The following is a 21,161-nucleotide window of genomic DNA, read 5'->3' on the forward strand; positions in this document are numbered from 1 at the left end:
TTTAGTAATGATGTATTTTTTCAGATTGGCGGACTTACGTTGTCTACACTTACCGGGCATGAATTGAGTGTCAGCCATGATAATTCTGCTTTTCAAGACGATCACCATCTGCTGGAAGATGGTATTGACAAATATAAGTGTCGGTTTTGTTCGTTGAAAATGAATGTTTTGGCTGACATTCAGAAACACATGAGAGAGGTAAGATGCAGTCAATTCTAAGTCTTTCCTTCTCCTTTGTAAGGTTCAATACTACACATTATTCCAGAAGTTATATTAAGGATGTAACCAAATTATGGAATGATCTTCCTAATTGTATAGTAGAATTCCTGGAAAAGAAGTTTAAATTTAAAGTCAAATTTACTTTTTTTTTTTGTTGGTTGACATTGTCTCATTTAGTTTACAGTATTTTAATTATTGAGTATTGATATTTATCTTGAATTGTTTTTTCATTTTTCTTTTATTTCACTTTTTTACTAGAGTTGTATCTTTGCTTATGATAATAATTCTGGGTCGACCTGTGACGCCCGGTGAAAAGGGTCCCTCTTTACACTTTTCTGATATAAACCTTCCAAATATACCAGAGAAAGATAAAAGCATGGAATGCAGAGGTTACTACCCTCGTGCGAGCACCTTGTGGGTGTCGTGTATAAAGCAGGGGCGTGTGAAAGCCACTATTCACAGGCTGTCTTCCATTTAGATAATTCCTTCATCAAAGGGAAGGGCCGTAACAGAGGCCCCAGATACCGCACTTGAGAAACTCCATCGACGCCCGACGCGAGCGCCCTCTGAGACGTCCTTCTGTTTTGGACTTGCTAGCTTGGTTGTAGATTTTTGTGCTCTCGGTGTTTTCAAGTTTCCTGGATTATTTTCATCATGGCCAATGATGTTAATACAGTAATGGTTAATATATCTGTAATTATTTATTATAATGAAAAGGGATTATATGTTTCAGGAGATAATTTGTATGACAGGTTGACAATACTGTTATAAATACATAAGGAGAAAATGCTAATTATAATCAACTAATGTTGCAAATAAAAGGCATGCAAAGTAGGACGGACAATAAATAGATAAAGGTTGTAATGATAATCTTAATAGTGATGTTTGATAAACTTTGTCAATCAGCACAATGGAAAAATAATCCTTAGTGGGTCTCAAAGCCGTAAATCAGTCATCAGAATTACAGATTAATCCAGGTAACAACCAGTGAGCTATGAAAATGTAGGTGCTTTTAGCAGTTTACATGATCCAAATATACTTTTGCTTTTAAGTAGAATAAGATGTTATTAGCATGCTAAATTTATTGCTAAGTTATAAAATGTATCTCTTGAGGCAGAATTTATAGGAAAAGATTGTGGTAGTTTTAAAATTATAAGGGAAAGTGTACAGAAGGGTTTTGATTGAGAGAGTTTAACAGCAAACTGAAATTGTAGATTCTGATAATCGATGAACCGTGCAACATACATGGATATAGGGAAAATATTTTTTATCAATACAGTAGTTGTCAGGATGGAGAAAGGATATAGGAAAGGGAGAAAGGATCTTCATTATTTTATTTTGAGGTCAGAGAGCAGTAACTTCAATAATGTTAACAGGATGACTAACAGTTATGTATTGAAATAATAGATTGTAATACTAAATTTCAGTTTTTACCATAGTTTTATGCATGTGTCTTTATCCAATTTGCTACTTGTTCTTACACATATACAAACCTTTCGTCCCATAAAATAGAGAACATTTCTCCAGTGGAGCTATAATGTCCGCAGCATTCATAAACAAGGTAGTTAATGACAGATGGTGAGCACAGGCGAGTAGTCCTGGCCTTCTTCTTGTTGGAAGCTCTTCACTTTTGTCTTCGGTGGCAATGAGGACATGTACCGTTGCACCCCTACCAAACTTTTTTATCTTTCTTTTTCTTGTTGGAAGTGAATGCTGTCTGTGATTGTGAATTATTGATGTGAAACAAGAAATTTGTACTTGCTATGAAAAGGGTGGATGCTGCAACCCGTTTATGGTTAAACCTGCTGTAGATCCCAGCTTTTTCTGTGCTTCCTATAGGGGGCATGATTGTTTACAATCATCCTAGTGTGCCAAATGTAGATCGTGGTCTCCTGTGCCCTAGCAGTTGTATGCCTTGAAGGGGAGAAAGAGAGCTAAGCATTCTCCAAGATCTGTCTTGACAATGTCCAAGAAGACACCGATCAGCTGAGGGAATCGTACGAGCTACTCCTTCCGTCTCTCCTAGGATCTTCACTAGTTATTGTCAGCCCTCCCAAGCCTTCTTCAGCCCCCGAATAACATTGCTGGTTCTGTTCTTGGGACAAAGCAATCATATTCATGGGTGGGGGAGGAATCTCTGGAGCAACCTTCCGCACCCTCTACCCCGGCTGGGTATGAGGGTACTTGATATTCGTTTGCCCCTTGGACACCAGACCTTGACCAGTATCTATGGAAACAAAGAATTCGGAATGAAGATTTTTTCTTTGAGAACATTCTAGCTCTCACTTGTAAGTGCAACAGTCTGGGGAAGGCAATCTTATCTCCGCCTTCGGGGTGAACCTCGATTATTGATCGGCATTTTGGTGCCCCTCAAGGGTCTAGGCCAGGGTTGTCAAACTCATGGCCTGGGTGTGATGAGATTTCTCATCTCAAATTGGTATAATTGTTATAACCAAACTATTAAGATAAAACCAAATACCTGTTGTGTATATTTGGTAAACCAGGATGACTAGTGAAATCAATTGTAATCTTCAGTCTTGCCTGTAAGTACTGTAATTTCCAAATCTTTGATGGCCCTCGAGATTATAACCAAGTGTATAATTGGTCCTCTAAAGGATATGAGTTTGACCCTCCTGGTCTAGGCAGTCCTTGGAGCTGCCTTGGTCAAATCTGGCTGGTTTGGCCCTGAATCGAGTTGACGATCAGATCTGTGGATCTTAGAACTCTCACTTCCAGCTGGTCAAACAAGATCTTGCTCCCAACCCCACTCTCGAAGCAGAAAAGGTTCTATGCACCAGAGCTTGCTACACCATGAAAATCTTCAGGTTGACCTGTCATTGTGAACCTCCGTTGACTCCCCTGGGAGAGACTCAAGGCAGAAGACACATCCTTCTTGGGCTCTGAGTTATCAGCCATGGAATCTGCCATGGCCTCCCTCCAAGCGGTCGCTTTGTTTGACCAGTGATAATGTGCAGTGACGTACTTCGCCAGGTCAATGGAGTTATGCATGGATTCTCTAGAGAAGTACAAGAGTCCCATGCTGTCTGGTGAGAAGGCTATGTCTCTATCCAAGGAGTCATGTGCTGGCAGCGGTGGAGAAGTGAAAGACTGCTTCACAGGACTCCCTGATTCATCGCACAATTTCCTAGGAGTCTTGACCCTTCAAAGGGAACTGTGGCCAAACCCTGGGGTTCAGTTATGCCTACGTGACCGAGTGCAAGGCTAGACCCTGATCAAGACCACCTGCAGCTTCTTCCAGAAAAGACCCTATGCCTGCACAGCCCTTGTAAGCCCCCAACCTTGTCCTTCCAGGAAAGGGGAGGGGGAGGAAGGAGGAAGGGAGAGGGAAACACTAATTCCAGCCCCCCCCCTTTCCTACTGGCGAATGTTGGAGAAGCCTTATTGTGCCATTAGGCAACCTGGCAGAGACACGGCGCTGAATTGTGGGTAGTGAATGTTCTTTGGGAGGGTTACTTAAACCCCTTTCAGGGTCATCAGTGCCCCTCAACTCGCTTGCCAATATGGTTCTCATCCGATCCTCCAACATCACCAAAAGGCCTAGCCTTGCAGACAGAAATAGAAAAGATATTGGAGAAGAGCTCGCTTAAATTACAAGTCTCCAGACTTCTACAGTCTGCTCTTCATGGTGGAGAAGTCAACTAGTGACTGGAGGCTAGTCATTTACCTCTCTCCACTGAACAAGTTTGTGCATCAAACTGTGGTGAGTTCCATCAGAGGGGGAGACTTCATGCTTTCAGTGGACCTGAAGGACGCATACTTTCAAGTACCCGTGCATCAGTCCTCTTGGAAGAAACTTTACTTCTCCCTCTTTGGTATGGTGTACCAGTTCAAAACTCTGGCCATTGAAGTGTGTACTACTCCTCAGGTGTTCACTTTGGTAGATACTTGGGCCAACTTGCAAAAATACATCTGTTTATGTATCTTGATTGGCTAATCCTATCCCTCTTCCATGGGGGCATTTGCTAATGGCTGATCCAGGCCTCCTCCATGGGGCAATTGCTACAGGATTAAGATCAACTTCTCTCCTTTTGTATGATCTGGTCATTGTGATAAAATGGAAGTCAAATCTCATACCAAGCTAAGGTTGGTGTTCTTGGGAGTGCTGATAGACACAGCAGCAGCAAAAGTCTTTCCATCAGATGATCACATCAGCAAGCTCATTGAGGTAGTGCGTCCATTTCTAGCAATTACAAAAATCCCAGCTGGGTGCTGGCAAAGTATTCTTGGCCATATCCTCACAAGGGTCTTACCAGAGATCTCTTCAAAGGTGTATGAAGGATCATTGGTCAGCATCCATGGATCTCATGTTCCTTCCTATTTCAGTGGGACAGGAGGCTCAGGACAATCTTGCCCGGGTGGTTAACTAGGAAAACCTCATAAGGGGAGTCCCAGAGGAATCTCCATCTCCAGACAGGCAACTGGTCTCTGATGTATCGAAGAAGAGGTCCTGAAAGGGTAGTAAGAAACCATCCCAAAGGACACCTAAACAACCTGGTTGTCTCAGACCTCATTTTCGTGTGGATTAGATAACAGAGACAGGTGCAAAAAGCAAAAAAATTGTAAATGCTTGCTGACCTAGGGTGGGATAACTCCTATCCTAACCTAAAAACTCACTGCCGTTGCCTATGCTCAGATAATTAACCCACCAAGTACTACCTAATATTGTTTTTACTTGGTTTCTATCAGAGTACAGTTGTTCCTATTTAGTAATACTGAATAACACTCACTATTACTGTAGTGTATACTACTGTAATATACTACTATCCCTACAGTAAAGGTCAACTGTACTGTTCGTTCAGACGACTTGACTCGCTTCACATGTAGCCTACATTTACAATAAACAACGTTACCGTAATTCTGTACTGTACAATATTTATACAGTACAATCGAAGATTAACTAAGAGTATATATTTTTATTCAACGACCACTAACCATTTTCGTTCTAAGTTCTACGCAATAATCTTGAAACATGGTACAATTCAAGATGGTCGTCTCTTGTGCAGTAATCCGACATCTACAGTAACCCGGTAATAATGTTTATCCCGTCTTCTACTTCAGTGAGTTAGAAAATTAAAAGCTAAGGATAAAAGTACAGTATGGTTAGTAACGTTGATAATTGCGTAAATGCATAGTCACAATGGCTACCAAACAAAAAACAGGTGTTTTGCTTGTACAGTATTTCAATTAAGTGGGAGAGAAAGTGTTATAGCAGAAAGTCCCGTGGGAGTTGAAGATTATGGGAAGAGAAAGCAAAGGCAGTAAGGCAAGAGGTAGAATAAAGGGCATAAAATAACCATGTATGAAAGCTCAAGCAAAAGAAATTGCAATAGAATATATTAATAGCTAAGTAAAATAGAGCTAATAGATAAAAGAAGGAAAGAATAAAAGTTGGTGATAGAAAAAAAGCAAAACAAGAACAGTAGTATTAGAACATGAATGAGTGAGTGCATTGGGTGTGGGAGAGGGTGGGAGGACAGTAGCAAGTGTTCAGAGGGGGAATGATTTACGAGACGAAAGATCAATATGGGGGTTGAGAGCAAGAAAGGCAACCAGGAGAGGCAGAACTGTTTGGGAAAAATATTTGGTAAGGAAAAGAATTAGGAAAACATGAAAAGGAAAAAGACGAACATATGGCAGAAGGTGGGAGGGTAAGGCTAAGAGAAGTGAACGAATAGTTACATGAATGCGGGTAGCAAAGTGCGAAGCAAAAAGAAACGAAGGACGAAGTTTTATAAAACAAAGGAGTAGATTACATGACGAGTCGGCGAGAGCGGGCGGAAAAGAAGGAAGGTGCTTGAGGGGAGAAGGGGAGAGGCGACAGGACAGCTGGCAGACTGAGTGTTCAAGGAATCTAATGCTAATACTGTAATATTAGCGCAGATAAAGTATAGTGGGAAATATTGAATAATAGGGATGGATAAAGGAATAAGGATATGAAAGGGAATGAGAGGAATAATAAAATGAAAATGATAGATGAAATTTTTTATAAGAATAATAAAGTAATGTGAATGCGAAAATTAAAGGAAATAAAAGAGTAAGAAACTGAGGTTACATTAGCGAGTGTTTTAATTCTTTCATTCTACCTTGATTCGAGTATATTCTCCTGTCTGGTCTTCAGTTGCTGATTCGTATCTTAATTTGTTGGACAGGAATTTCTGGTCTATTAAATTTCTTATTCCTGATCTAGTTATTAATCTTTGGCACCGTCTTTCAATTAGTTCATTATGCATGTTGCCTAAGATTTTTCATAATTCTGACCATCCTTTACATTCAGATCTTCCTGGACAGTTTCATCCTGTTTGTAATACTAGGCATGCAGTTAATGCTAATAGTCAGGCCTTCTCCATCATGAGGCTCAATACTACACAGTAATCTAGAAGTTTTATTCTAGCTGTGACAAACTTGCGGAATGATCTTCATAATGGGGTAGTTGAATCAGTAGAACTTCAAAAGTTCAAACTTGCAGCAGATGTTTTTATGTTGAACAGGCTGACAGTAGTTTGTTTATAACATATCTGTTTTAATGTTGTTACTGTTTTTAAAGTATTTTATTGCTAATTTTTTCTCACCGTTTATTCATTTCCTTATTTACTTTCCTCACTGGACTATTTTTCCCTGTTGGAGCCCTTGGGCTTATAGCTTCTTGCTTTTCCAACTAGGGTTTTAGCTTGGCTAGTAATAATAATAATAAGAATAATGATAATAATAATAATGATAATAATAATATACTTTCTTAAACAGAAATACAGCTTATTTTATAAACAAAAAATATAAATATCTTCGTAATAATTGTTTCTTTTAGGAAATATGAAATATCCTTCGGTAGCATACCTTAATGATAAGGGAGTTATTTGAACCAAAAATTGAGGTTACCAATGGCAGACAACACAGGGTTAATCAGCTGATTTCGAAAGTATACACAATTGAAAATATTATAATTAGTTGTTTTTATTTGCAAATACGATACTAAAATATGAATTTGACATGCATTATTATTGGATACAGGTAAATGAAGCACCATGTCAATAAAAATCCAGTTTATTTCAAATATAGCTGTAATTTTTTACCATAGTAAATGGATATACTGTTTACAGCATGACCTGGGATGAGCTGGATGGAGAGAGAGGTAAGTGGCACGAAGCGCGCCCAGTGTAAAGAAGTGCTGGCTATTAGAGATCATTGTGCCGCGAGTTTTTTTATTGCGAATGTGATTTTTTATTTAATAGGTATTGCAGTTCTGTGTGTCGCGTGTAAGTGAAATTGAGAAAGAACTTGCGTAAAAAGAGGCCTGACTATACTATGATTGAGGTCCCAAGAGAACTATCCCAGTGGTCCACATTTCTTTTACAGCCTTACTTTCAGAGGTACCACCCATCCGTGAAGTTGCTAGAATTCATGGTTGGAGATTATCCAGCATCTCCGAGCAAAAGACTTTTTGCTAGGCTCTGCTGAGGAGTTGTCTGGATACCTATGATGGTCCTCTGCAGCTGTCTTCCAGGGAAAGTGGGCCATCTTTTACAATTGGTGCTGTAGAATGGATACTTATCCGGTAGGAGCATCTCTAGCACAGATCACGCATATCCTTGTCTTCCTTCACCAAGAGAAGCACCTCTTTCCTGCTGTCAAAAGATACCGCTCAGCCTTGAGCATGGTCTTTTGACTGAAGGGTATTAACCTCTCATCATGGGAGTTGTCTATGCTTATGAAGAGCTTCAAGCAGTCTTGACTACCCTAGAACCTCAGCCAAATATCTATCTCTCTCTCTCTCTCTCTCTCTCTCTCTCTCTCTCTCTCTCTCTCTCTCTCTCTCTCTCTCTCTCTCTCTCTCTCTCTCTCTCTCTTTTTTTTTTTTTTTTTTTTTTACATGTACCCCCATTCAATCCTTTGAGAAGGTTGTCAGTCATGGAACTGACCCTCAAGACTTTTTTTTTTACTAGCCTTAGCATAAGCGAAGAGATTAGGTGTGTAACACATTCTCTCTTGCTTTGTTACCCACACCAAAGGGGTGGTGGAAGGAGGTTTCTATTAGTTTTGTGTTAGGTTTCATGGCCAAAACTCAGGACCCGTCAGTGCTAGACCCCAGGTTTGAGTCCTTCATCTTCTGTACATGAAGTGTCGGGTTGCAATCGAGAAGAGATGCTTTTGGGTCACATGAGGGCTCTACAGTGCTACCAGAAGAGGGCCCAACACCTCAAGCCTGAGTGTCAGAGACTCTTCATTAACACTGGCAGGACCAAGAAAGAGGTGTCAAGAAACACAAACTCTTTCTGGCTTTGTGACTGAGTTAAGGTATTAGCTAGGACCAGAGCTCTTAAAGTCAGGGGTATAAGACCCACCCCATGAGGAATCTTGTACTGTTCAAGGCTGTGTGTTTGGGAATCATAGACCACTTTTACAGCCTTTTATCTACAGTAGTATACCTATAAGTTCCTTGATATCTTTGTGCTTGGTTGTATGTTGGCTGGTCGAGTAGTTGTGTAGCCAGCCCAGCTCCTACATGGGACAAGAGGCATCTTGTTTATAGTAATGTATAGATGCAAGTCTGGAATGAAAGGTAGAATGACTGGCTGGCTCTTCTAATTCCTTTTTCTTCCCCCTAATGGGGATGAAGCAGTCAAAGCATTATTCACTGGATCTGACTTGATGCTGGTAAGCAATGCTTCTGAGCTCCATTCTTTAGAATCTACAGAATAACTGTACCTCCCTCATCTTCCCTAAACAATCATCTTACTTTAATTATATTATTCTGGACTGCTATCCCCTTTCAGGGGAAGGGATCCCTTCCTTGACCAGCAATAGTTGGACACGGTAAATCCTGGCACTCTTCACTCTGAGGAAGTGCACTCTTTCACATGCTTTCTGCACGGCAAGTTCTTGTGTTTAGCCCTGAGCACTGCCTCAGCCATCTCTTCTTATAAGGTGTGACTGAGTGCACTTCCTGAGAGTGAGGTGTGCCAGGAATTCCTATGTCCAGTTGTACCAATTTTTTTAGACAGGCCCCAGGCCCTATCAGTCTATTTATCACTATGATAGACAGATATGAGGTTGCTGGAGTCATTTTCTTTGCTCCAGTACAGGACCAGGTAGATTGATACTTCCAGGGAAGAAAAAGAATCAACCAGTTTTGGTTCTAGGGCGACTTTCCCACCTATTTTAAAAACTAATTTGTATTTTTCCCAGCTATACAAACCCAAGTCCTTTAAAGTTAATCTTCCCATCTCAACCACCCTTCTCAGTCCTGAGTGGAAGGTCAAAAGTGAAGAGCTTCCAACAGGTGGAGGGGCTTGGTTACTTGCCCATGCTCACCATCTGTCATTACCTACCTCGTTGATGAATTCAACGGCCATGCCAGCTCCACTGTAGGCATGTTTCAGATTTTTAACGACTGAAGTTTGTATAGCCAGGAAAAATACAAATTACTTCTAACATTTATTTTTTATCTTCACTCTTAGATAAAATGTTACAATACTTTTCTCTGTCTGTGTACTTTAGTATTTTATAGCAAAATCATTGTATTTGACTTGGTGAGCAACAATCTAGAAAATTATTGGAAAAAAAATTCTCAACACTTAGTGTATAAGGGATTCATTTTATAATCTAATAATGTTTTGTAAATTTCATTATAGTTGCTAAGGTTAAATTTTCTGAAGAAACTCCCGTGTGCTTAAAGTACTGTACAATATTTGACTGGATTAGATTATGCAATTCATGCCTAAAGCTAGGCACTGGGTTTTCATTTTGAGTTTTTATTTACCATGTTAACAAGAATTGATATTTACTCTACCAAAATATTTGCCTCTGATCTGTCTAATTATAATACTCATCTTGTTGACCTCAACCATAGCAGATAATCTATATACCATTTTTTTTTTTCAGGCTCACCCTGATCGCTTATATGAGTGCGAAGTTTGCCAAGAAAGGCTACCTACTAAAGCCGAATTGGTGAATCATTTAGAACAACATATGGCATCAGGCGAAAAACCATACGAGTGTACCATGTGTCCACGCAGGTATGCCTTACCTAGACAACTGAAAGAACATGTGCGGCACCATATGAATAAGACTTTTTCTTGTTCACAATGCCCCAAAAGGTTTCGTTCTGGCACTGCTTTACAGGAACATTTCAATGTTCATACTGGGAATCGCCCTCATGCTTGTGACCAGTGTGACAAAAAGTTTGCATCAAGACACATTCTAAAGACACACATGAAAACTCATGGAGTGCGTCAAAGGCCATACCAATGCAGAATTTGTGGCAAACACTTCCTTACTTCACATCATTTGACAGATCACATGAATTTACACCAAGGAAAAAAGAATTTTATTTGTGAGACCTGTGGGAAGGCTTTTGCTACACAGAGAAGCCTTGACTTGCACACGATCACTCACACGGGAGTCAAGAACTTTGCATGTAGTATCTGTAATAAGATGTTTGCTCGAAAAGGGGAAGTGGAGGATCATGAAAGAACTCATACGGGTGAGAAACCATTTCAGTGTGAAATTTGTGGCTCTACCTTTAGTCAAAGGAGCAATTTGCAATCGCATAAGAGAACTACACATTTTCAAGAAAAGCGATATCAATGCAGTCGTTGCAGCAAGGCTTTCAAGAGAAAAAGGTTGCTAGTTTACCACGTAATGAGCGTACACACTGGAGAACGTCCTTATAAATGTGAACAGTGCAATGCTGGGTTTGTATATCCTGAACACTATAAGAAACACTTACGAATACATACAGGTGAGAAACCCTTCTGTTGTGACATCTGTGGAAAATCCTTTAATTCCAGGGATAATCGTAATGCCCATAAATTTATACATTCGGACAAGAAACCTTATGAATGTACTCTCTGTGGTGCAGGATTTATGCGCAAACCTATGTTGGCCTCTCATCTTCAGCAGCATGGCCATACAGAAAATATAGAGGCTTATATAAAAGTGAATCCTCCTACAATTGTAGCCAATGAAAGTGGTGTTAGTAATGTTTCAAGCCCAGTGGGGTCTGTTAGAACAGTAAAAATAGATGATGATCAGTCTCTAGATCCTAGTTTAGACGGTTCAGTTCAATTAGTACGTGGCACAGTGCGCGATGGTGAAACTGTAGAAGTTATGTCTCGACCGGTACACATAATAGATGCAGATGATCTTCCACGTTATATTATCCACGCTGCCAATAGTGAAAGATCAGAGGAAGGTGTAGGGCATTTCTTTGCTTCACTCCAAGGTCAGGTTGTTGAAGTGCGTGCTGATGACATTGAAAGGTATTCAGATCTAACAGCAGATCAGATGACTCAGGTAGCTCAAGTTGCAGCTCAGGTGGTCTCCGGTCAGTCTACAAGCACCAGCATCCAGCAAGTAGCAGTTTCCGGAGATATCCGACCATTCCACATTCAGTTAGAGCCAGCTACCCGTGACATTACCTTACAGGCTCAAAATGGACCAGCTCGAGAGGTTACTGCAACTATTGGGTTACCAACTGCTACGACGGTATCAACTCGCGATGGCGCTTTGTCTTCTGGGAGTCATGTGGCCGGAACTGCAGGCACTACAGTATTGGTAGGAAGTCGACAGATGCACTATGATTCTGGTCCACTAACACAGAACCCTTTGAGAAAAGTTTTGACAGAAAAAGATGACATTCGAACAACAACAGTGCTGAACATAACAACTAACTCTGAGTCACGTAGTGCAGTATTCAGGCCATGGCCCCAGCATACTATAGATACAAATAGCAGTAATTTTATAGGAAATTAGTGAGAGGACTTCTCTCAGGAGTTCTAATTAGATTTTAGTTTTTTATGAATCAATAGTTAATCTTAACGAACATAATATTATTATATACGTATGCTCTGCTTCTCTTAAAAATTATTAAAACCATTATATGGACATTTTATAGAAAAGTTCAGCAGCTACAATTATTTTTGCTGCAGTATATGCTACCCATATATTCATACCCAAAAATAGATGGAAGTGACTATAAGCCATTGTTCATTATGTGTAAGTGAAAGAATAACAGTTAGTTAGAGGTAAACTTTTATTGATAACTTGTATTTATAACAGAATTTTCACAAATTTTTAAAAATTTGAAAATAAGCTATGCTAGACGAAAAGTTTTGAGATTTTGCAAAGGTTGGTTTTGGTGGGGAAGTTTGTGCACTGAATATTCAAAGTCTTAATTTAAAGTATGCATGTTCATCCCTTTTATGATATGCATAAGAGATGCAAAGGCAAATGATGTTACACAGCTGTGCAGACTTGAGGCATGAATTTCAGTTGTTACTACACGAATGCAAACCATCTTCCTTTAATGGGTGTATGAATTCAGCAAAGCTGGAAGAGTTGTTTAAGCTTTTAATGAGGTGGTTGGAGGGTAGGCCCCGCCCACCTGCCTGGCAGAATAATCCTCACTTTGACTGTGGCTGCAGTTCAGTACACACATACTTTTCTGCTGCCTCTTATTTTAGCTACTTTGGTCTTTTTTTCTTTGTTTTCAGATTGTGATTGCTTGCTTTGTATATGGAGACTTTAGGAGCACACATGCAGATGTTCCTAGGGAAATTTGGCCAAGAGTGTGGCAGGTTCATGAGCAAGTCCTTTGTGGATCCCCATCAATTTTGTGCATTATGTAGAGGCATAACTGTTCACTGATATCCCCTTGCGACGAACGTAGGTCCTAGTCTCCTCTGCATTCTTAGAGGGATTTTTCAGCTTCAGACTTAGCAATGACAAAGTCTTTGACAGCACAGAAATCCTCGATGGCTGTGAAGCCTGGTAAGGCTTCTGCTGGCCCTTCGGATGTGACGCTTACTACCCCAAAGAATAGAAAGAAGTCAACAAAACCCAGGAGGAGTCTCATGAGATTTAAACTGATCTCTCCCCACGTTCATGTGAAGGGTGATGCGTCACCAAAATCCAGGCCAACCCAGGAAGGTGTTTCAGTTTGCAATACAGAAGCTCACACTCATGCTACCAGTGCTCGGTCTTGCTTTGGACCGAGCGTATGTACTGTTAGTAATGCTCAGTCTTGCTTGTGACTGAGCACATGTACTGCTAGCAGTGTTCAATCTTCCTTGGGACTGAGCACATGTACTGCTAGCAGTGAGTGCTCAGTCTTGCTTGGGACCAAGCACGTGCACTGTTAACAGTACTCCCTCTTGCATGGGACTAATCACATGTACTGCTACTCAGAATTGTGGGCCTTACACTTATCCCCATCCTTCACCTGGACATTCGCTTGACTCCTTGGTTTTGCCTATGAAGGCAACTGCCCTGAAGAAGTCTACCCATGGTGAAAAGGAACTTTGGATAATTCTTGCTCAGTTGAGCAAAGAGGCTTCCCTCACACATGCGTGCAAGAGAAGCAAATCGTGATTCTCTTTGTGATTAACACTCCTTTGCCAACCTTTTTCACACGAGTTGTCACCACAAGACCGATCTTCCTATGCTCTGTCTCATGATTAGGCACCATGGACCCCTCATATCTCTTCTCCATGAGACCACTATTCTAGGTTCTCCAGAGATTCTCATTACTGTTTATCTGTTCCTTCCCCTCCCCTCAACATCAGCCAATGCATCGAGACCCTCTAACACATCAGAATCAGTCTACCAGACAAGATTTCTCCTCACGACGTGACCAGTCTTTGATTCAAGACCTTCCAAAGTGTCCCGGCAATAGGTACTTGTAACAGGTGACGTTCAAGCACAGCTCTCAGGACTAATCTTAGCACCGACCGAGATAACTCTTTTCATTCGCGCTGTGTTCGGCAAGGCCCTTTTCCACTCACTGGCATCCCCGTTACTTCATGTGTGACGATCATTCAGCATCTCCTCTGAGTGAAAGGCACTCCTCAGGATGTCTGGATATCTGCTATGATCCACTGCAGCTATCTACCAGGGGAAGTGTGTCATCGGTGATTGGTATTGTAGAGGGGATGCTTCTCCAGTCAGAGCCTCTCGACAATTGATTGCTGATTTTGTTGTCTACTTTCATCGAGAGAAGCTCCTCCCGGTCACCTCTGTGAAATGCTATCGCTCAGCCTTGAGCCAGGTTTACAGACACAAAGTCTTAGACCTTTCCTCTTATTGAGAATTGTTTTTGTTCAAGGGGAGTTTCGAACAGTCCTGCTCTCCCAAAGGAATACGACACCATGAATGGGATTTCACTGAATTTCTCAGCTTTCAAGTGATCAACTTAAGAGCTCTTGAGAAAGGAATCAGATAGGGACCTGACTCCCAAGTCTGTTTTGCTGCAAAGAGAGTAGGCAAACTACATGGTGTTTTGTATATCATGAGTCATTCTGAAGGATGGAAGGTCTCCTTCACCTATCTCCCGGATTTTGTGGCCAAGACCCATAACCCAGCTGTTCATGACTCAAGGTTCGAGTCCTCCTCCATCTCTTCTCTCCGAGAAGTGAGGGTGCTACACTCAACTCTTGTTATCTGCAATCAATTAGTTTTAGAAAAAAGCCGCATGTATGAAATTTGCGTGTTTTAGATAAAAGATGGGATAAAGAAATGGATTAAAGTTGGTTAGTCTATTGTAATTTAGTTTCTCAAAAAAGGAACTCGCATGATACTCGAGATATATGAAATCGTATATTTCGGGAAAATTTGAGGGTCGCTCAGTACACGAGTTCACCCATTATACGAGTATAAACAGTAACCATACTTTTGTTTTAATATTGTAACTTTAAGTTTAATCCATTTCATGCGATAAATATATTTCACTTTCTCTGGGAGTAGACACAATGTAAACAAACTATGGTACGGGAATTTGTCTGCTTCTATCAGTACATTTTATGTTTTTATTGATATTACTTTATTAATTTGCTATTTTTAATAGTGCACAGTATTATTTAACAATTACTGATGCTTAATTTCACATTTTGATTTGTGATTTTTAACATTAAACCATTTGGCAATTTCTAATTCTAAATTTTACATTTTGATTCCCATTTCATGCCAATTTCTAACTATAAATTTCATATTTTGACTTGTGTTCTTTGGCGATTGATAATTCTGTACAGTAATGTACAATATTCTTTAGCTATTTTTAATGCAGAATTTTACATTTGACTTTTACTTTTTAACATTATGCTATACATTTTTTTGCTATTTCTAACACAAGATTCCATGTTTTGATTTGCATAGTATGGCAATTTTTCACAGTTATGATATTGGGTGTCAGATTTTGGGTTTTCACATTATATGACGTTGGCAAATACCAAATATATGTATAACAAACGAGTTTAGTGTACTTAAGAGAACTCGACGCTTCAGGCCAGATCACCAGACTTTCTCAGCAGTGCTAAGATGAAGAATATATCGAAGAACACCATTATGTTCTTGGAACATGGACCATCAAAGATAGAGGGTGCGACATAAGACTAGAATGAGAGGTAACAATGTCAGGCCTTTTATTTCTTCTCTCATCCCCAACCTTTGAGTGCAGCAATCATGTAGTTATTTGCTTGATTGGGTACTAGATGCAGGTAAGCCTCATGATCAAGTAACTTTTCTTTACAGTTGAATTTGCATTGAAGTACAGTATCTATCCCTCTCTTCGTGGACAAGAAGGAGCATCGAGAGAGTGTATGCAAACCAATTTCTTATAAATGACCTTACGTTTCGACAACATGCAGTATCCTGAGGGATGTACTGTACGTTCGTTCATGACCGCCTAACAGTCTCCTAGTAGGGACCTAGCTTAACAGCTGTGACATCATGCTTAGATCTTAAGGAGGTTGACTAGAGTTATCACTTGCACTCCTCCACAGGACGAAAGTGCATTGTCATTTCCCGTGCTAGTAAACTAAACAGTTTGGTTATAGAGACTTATGGTCTCCTAAGGATAAGTATCCTAGTAAAGGACAATGATTTATATTCCTGTAGGAATAAATAAAAACTAAGTAATTAGTATTTTTCCTAACTTTGCAAAGCTTAAGTTACAGTGCTCACCTTAACCTTCTTGCAACTCCTAGGTAAAGGCTAATATATAGGTTAATCTGCCTGGTTGGTGGGTGGAGCCTATCCTCCACCCGCCATCAACTACAATCACCTCGTTAAAAGTTTAGACAGCCGTTCCAGCTTCACTAAAGTCATACTCCTATTGAAGGACAATGTTTTGTATAGTTAGGAAAAATACAAGTTACAGTACTTTAAAAGATTTGGGATTTTTAAGCTTTGAAATTATGCCTTTTTTACAAAGTTGAATCTCATGAGGTACTTTAATTGAGATGTCAATTTTATTTTATGCTACAAGAAATGTCCCAAAGATTTATGAATAGCACAGAATTAGTTGCAGTATAAACTTATAAAGTATATAATAAACCATTGTATAAAATAAAGCTATCAAATTTCTTGGCTAAAATTATTAATAGGTTTCTCATTTTTTTCTTTTCCATTTGATTCTTTTAAAGTTGCTTCCATTATCCATTTTTTCATATTGCCTGACAAGTATGTCACTTCATCTATACTCATCTTGCTTTTAGTTGAATCACTTGGGAAGTAATAGCTATATGCAAATTACAGATATATTTTTATAATCGTGAAAATATACATAAAATATTTCATAACTATCTACATAATTCTTCTATTTTTCAGGAAATTATTCATTTGTATCCTTGACTGTTAGAAATTTCATATTTATTTCAAATTGAAAGGAGAATAATTTGTGAATAGTTATTGAAATAGTCAGGTGAAGTCTTAACAGGTTTATTATGCATACATTTTGCATGCCTAATTGAGTTTCTTTTATCTTCGTAATTTTATTTAGAATTTAGATAATCATTGAGAGGTATTATTTGACACAAGGACAAAGTGCATAGTCCCAAGGGTCTTTCCTTCCCCTTACTACAAAGCTGTGTACAATATTAGTTTCCCAGTATTTGAGGAGAATACTTGAATGTTAAAGAGAGTCTGTAGTACTATTTTAAAGTGCAATATGTCATTACTTTAGTTTTACGACATATGTATTTATCACTTTGTTGACTTATTTTTATTCATAATTCTGGTCGTGTTTAATTCTTTTACACATGGATGTTTTATTCTGATTAAGCTTGCATTATGAGTTACCAGTCTTTTCTGTTTAGTTCCATAAATATGGTTAAATGTATTCAATAATAATTATAGTTTAATTTAATTTCAGAACAGATACATTTCTTTGCATTTATTACTATTGCAGGATATTCATTTTAGCCGAGCACCCTTTAGTTATGAATATGTTCATAACTTTCTACCCTTACATAGCAAAGGATTTAAGGAAAAATTAAATTAGCCTCTTCCTGTCCTCAAAATGAAATTAATCTGCCTAGTTATGATGGAGACCCAAATGATATTTTTTTATGTCTATTTTGTTCTAGTAGAATTATTTAAATAAAGTAAATCTTTGTTTCAGACATATCAAAAGAAAAGATGCATTTTTTAAATGGGAGAATGAAAGAACATGTCAGTTGCATTTTTTAAATGGGAGAATGAAAGAACATGTCAGTTGCATTTTTTAAATGGGAGAATGAAAGAACATGTCAGTTGCATTTTTTAAATGGGAGAATGAAAGAACATGTCAGTTGCATTTTTTAAATGGGAGAATGAAAGAACATGTCAGTTGCATTTTTTAAATGGGAGAATGAAAGAACATGTCAGTAGAGTGTCTAGTTATACATACTGTCAGCATATACAATTGTAAGGAAAATCATCAAATATACAAAGGAAAAGTTAAGATTAGAATAGTTACCTTTATTAAAATCTGATTTTGTTTAACTTCTTCCTGCCTTTATTTCATTTATATATTTTGCTATTTCCTCTGTACAGTATTATTCATATTCCTGTATATACTCTTTTGTCTGATAGTTACTTTTAAGAAAGAGATTTGACTTCCAGGATGATAGTACAAATTTTGTTACATTAGAAAAATGTACAGTATGCAGTAGTTGAAGTCCTTATTTTGAAGTGCTTGTCTTTATGAACTCCTATGTCATCAATAGCTTAACAAAAAAAGACTTACCATAGAAAATTCAGCCTGTAGGATATCATGAGCGTATCTCCTTAAATTCAGAAAGAATGTCTCTCTCAGAAGTATTTATTAGTGTATTTTGTAAGGATGGAATGAATTATTCATTATTACCAGGCTGATTAGGGAATACGTGAGGGGGAAACTATTAATTACCAATATGATATGGTGTATTCATTAAGTACCATTCCAATTTTTTTTTTACCTATTAGTGATAATTGGTGACAGAGCCTTCCCTTAAATGAGATAAGACAAGAAATAAGGAAGGAAGGAATTCTATATACCATCTTAAAAGACAAAGACAACTATGCAACTAATCAATTCATGACTGCAGACTTCACTTGTTAAAACTGAGAGGAATCTACCTCACAGGTTTTGATTTACAGATACAAAATGGGAAAACAGGGATTTTATTTCTCTAGTCTGTTGAACAATGAATAAAATAGAGCCCTGTAAAAAGAAAATTATGTACCATTATTGTGGCGTGAAGATAACAACTACAGCTGTGGTTAGGCAATACAATTATGTTGATAAGTAAAATGAGAGAAGCTGTATTCCATACATTAGTCATAGTGTAAGTAGGCAAAAAGGCCGATGTCGAAGCTTCAAAAAATAAACAAGAAACTTGAAATTGTAAAGGCAAACCAATTGAGAAATAGGAGGCTTAGCGCCAAAGATGTTGACTATTTTAAAAGAACAACGTATTGATCCAGGAGATACACAACAAAAAGTTTTTATGCTAACAAAAGTCATTAGAGATTTGGTTTATAGGATTTTTTTCAGCTAATGTAGCTATGTTTGTTATATGGCCTTTTATTTATGGTGTATCATTTCTTTTTAGTCTTTATAAAGTCTGTTGAAGTTATTTTATATATTTTACCAGATTTTCATGCATTCATATCCCATCATATCAGATAATTTAACAGAATAAAAGAATATAAATATTCATATGTTATAAAGTTAACATAAAATAAAAGAATATAAACATTCATATGTAATAAAGTTAACAAAATAAAAGAATATAAACATTCATATGTAATAAAGTTAACATAAAATAAAAGAAAATTATCAGGATGAAATATTATAAGGAATTTGATACAATATAGAAACTAGGTTATAAACCTAAGTACCAAATTAATAGCAAACAAAAAATATAAATCTAGTACATTAATCAATTATTAGAAAAAATTACTGATAGGTGAATTAAGGTAATTAATTAAGATATAGTTGAATTTAGAAATGGTTTGTTCTTTTACTATCCAATGGTTAAAAGATGCCAATTCTTTCGAAAAAGCACAATGTGTTGTATACTTATGTCCATCAGCACGCTTTATGCAAGCTAAACTTGAAAGATGTGAATATTATCAATGACCAAGGGCATTAGTCGAACTCTTATTAATTCCTCTTAAAAGCTTTTCAAGTAGTAGCTTCATAATGCTAAACCTGATTATTTTAAACCAATTATCAAAATGAGGGTATACAGGTATCATGTAAATTGTTTTCCATAGTAACCAAATTAAATTCTTCAGTGGGTGTACTGTACATGTATTACATTATTCTTACGAGGTATAACCATCGACTTTTATTTTGAATATACAAAATCTTTCTCTTCATTTTTTTAATTATGAAAGATATAGGTTAGTTTTTTCACTATACTGTATGTAAATACAAATGATTTTAATGTTAGTAAAAGTCTTGTCTATGGGACATTTCTAATTAGCATTAAAAAAATATTTTATTTGCAAAACTTCAGGTGTAGTTTAAATTAAATATTTTAAATTTTGAAATGTAATTTGTTTGAGCTAAAATCTACTTTTACGAATTTTGTTTTAAGTACAATTTTCACTGTATTGATTTTCACATGTGTACAGTAGATGGCAAATGTATTTTCATTTTGTTTGAACAAGTGTGTTGGTAAGAACTTCTCCACTTATTTTTTTCCATCAGCTTCTTTTGTTAGATCTTAGCTCCTATATACCCCCTAAGATCCAGCATAAGCAAGTTTATTCTCCATCAATATCTGGTGATTGTTATGTGTGGCCATGAATCTGTTGTGCTTGATCACTTTGCTGGTTAGAAGTTGTGAACACATTGAAATTTCTCCTCTGGTCAGTGTGCCTTACATGTTCTGACAAGGCTCGATTTCCAGTAATATTTACAATAGAATAGTTTTGATGTAAAACAATGGCTTAAAACTACATTTTTTCCTCTCTACAGCTTGTTTTCATCTTATCTCCTCCAGGTTCGTAAACAAATGCAGTTACATATATAAGTTAGTTTCATAATATTTTACTCTCGTTCAATGTTTACGCAGTTATTTTCCAGATTCAGTAAATATTATAAAGAAAATAAAGTCTTATGCTGAATGTGATTGCTTTAATTTACCAATATTTATTAGGAAAGGCTTTGAAATTATGTTTCTGTAGTGACAATGTCACTTTGTTGTTTCAAAAATCTTTCAAGTTTATTGGGAACTGAAAGTTGCATGTTGTTATTGAATAATTATCGATGAAGACTGTTGCTGTCTTTGGACATATTCTTGAAATTTAGCAAAATTATTTTATTTATAAAGCAAGTAGACAAGAACACAAAGTCTCATTTTGAGTCTAGCATGGTTTACAAAACGGATTTTGAGCGAAGCGAAAAATCTATTTTTGGGTGAGATAGCCATGGCGTCCTGATGGAAGGTTCCTGTTTGGTAGCTTCCTTGGGTATAAGACTACTAAGATATTCCCAGAGAATTTAACCACAGGTTATCACAGAATTCTAACTTCTGGAGCGAGTATCTCAAAGGTTTCCCTTTAAGACATCGTAATACAACAGGGGACACGCATGTCTGAACGTGCCACATAGCTATCTTCACCCCGAACAGAGTTAATGCTTCGGTGTGTAAGGGCTGAGAATAGCTGGGAGCCGTTCC

General features: G+C 37.8%; 1 protein-coding gene across 1 annotated transcript in view; it reads left to right on the top strand.

The window, feature by feature from the left end:
* LOC137624547 (uncharacterized) overlaps positions 1 to 20,607 on the top strand; it is a 90,259-nt gene extending 69,652 nt beyond the window's left edge. The window contains exons 8-9 of the mRNA XM_068355434.1: positions 25 to 198; positions 10,117 to 20,607. Of these exons, the coding sequence (XP_068211535.1) occupies positions 25 to 198; positions 10,117 to 11,988 (2,046 nt within the window). The 3' untranslated portion in view covers positions 11,989 to 20,607. The remainder of the gene's footprint in view (positions 1 to 24; positions 199 to 10,116) is intronic.
* The last annotated feature ends 554 nt before the right edge of the window (positions 20,608 to 21,161 follow it).

Source organism: Palaemon carinicauda, chromosome 31, assembly GCF_036898095.1.
Source record: "Palaemon carinicauda isolate YSFRI2023 chromosome 31, ASM3689809v2, whole genome shotgun sequence".
Lineage (NCBI taxonomy): Eukaryota > Metazoa > Arthropoda > Malacostraca > Decapoda > Palaemonidae > Palaemon > Palaemon carinicauda.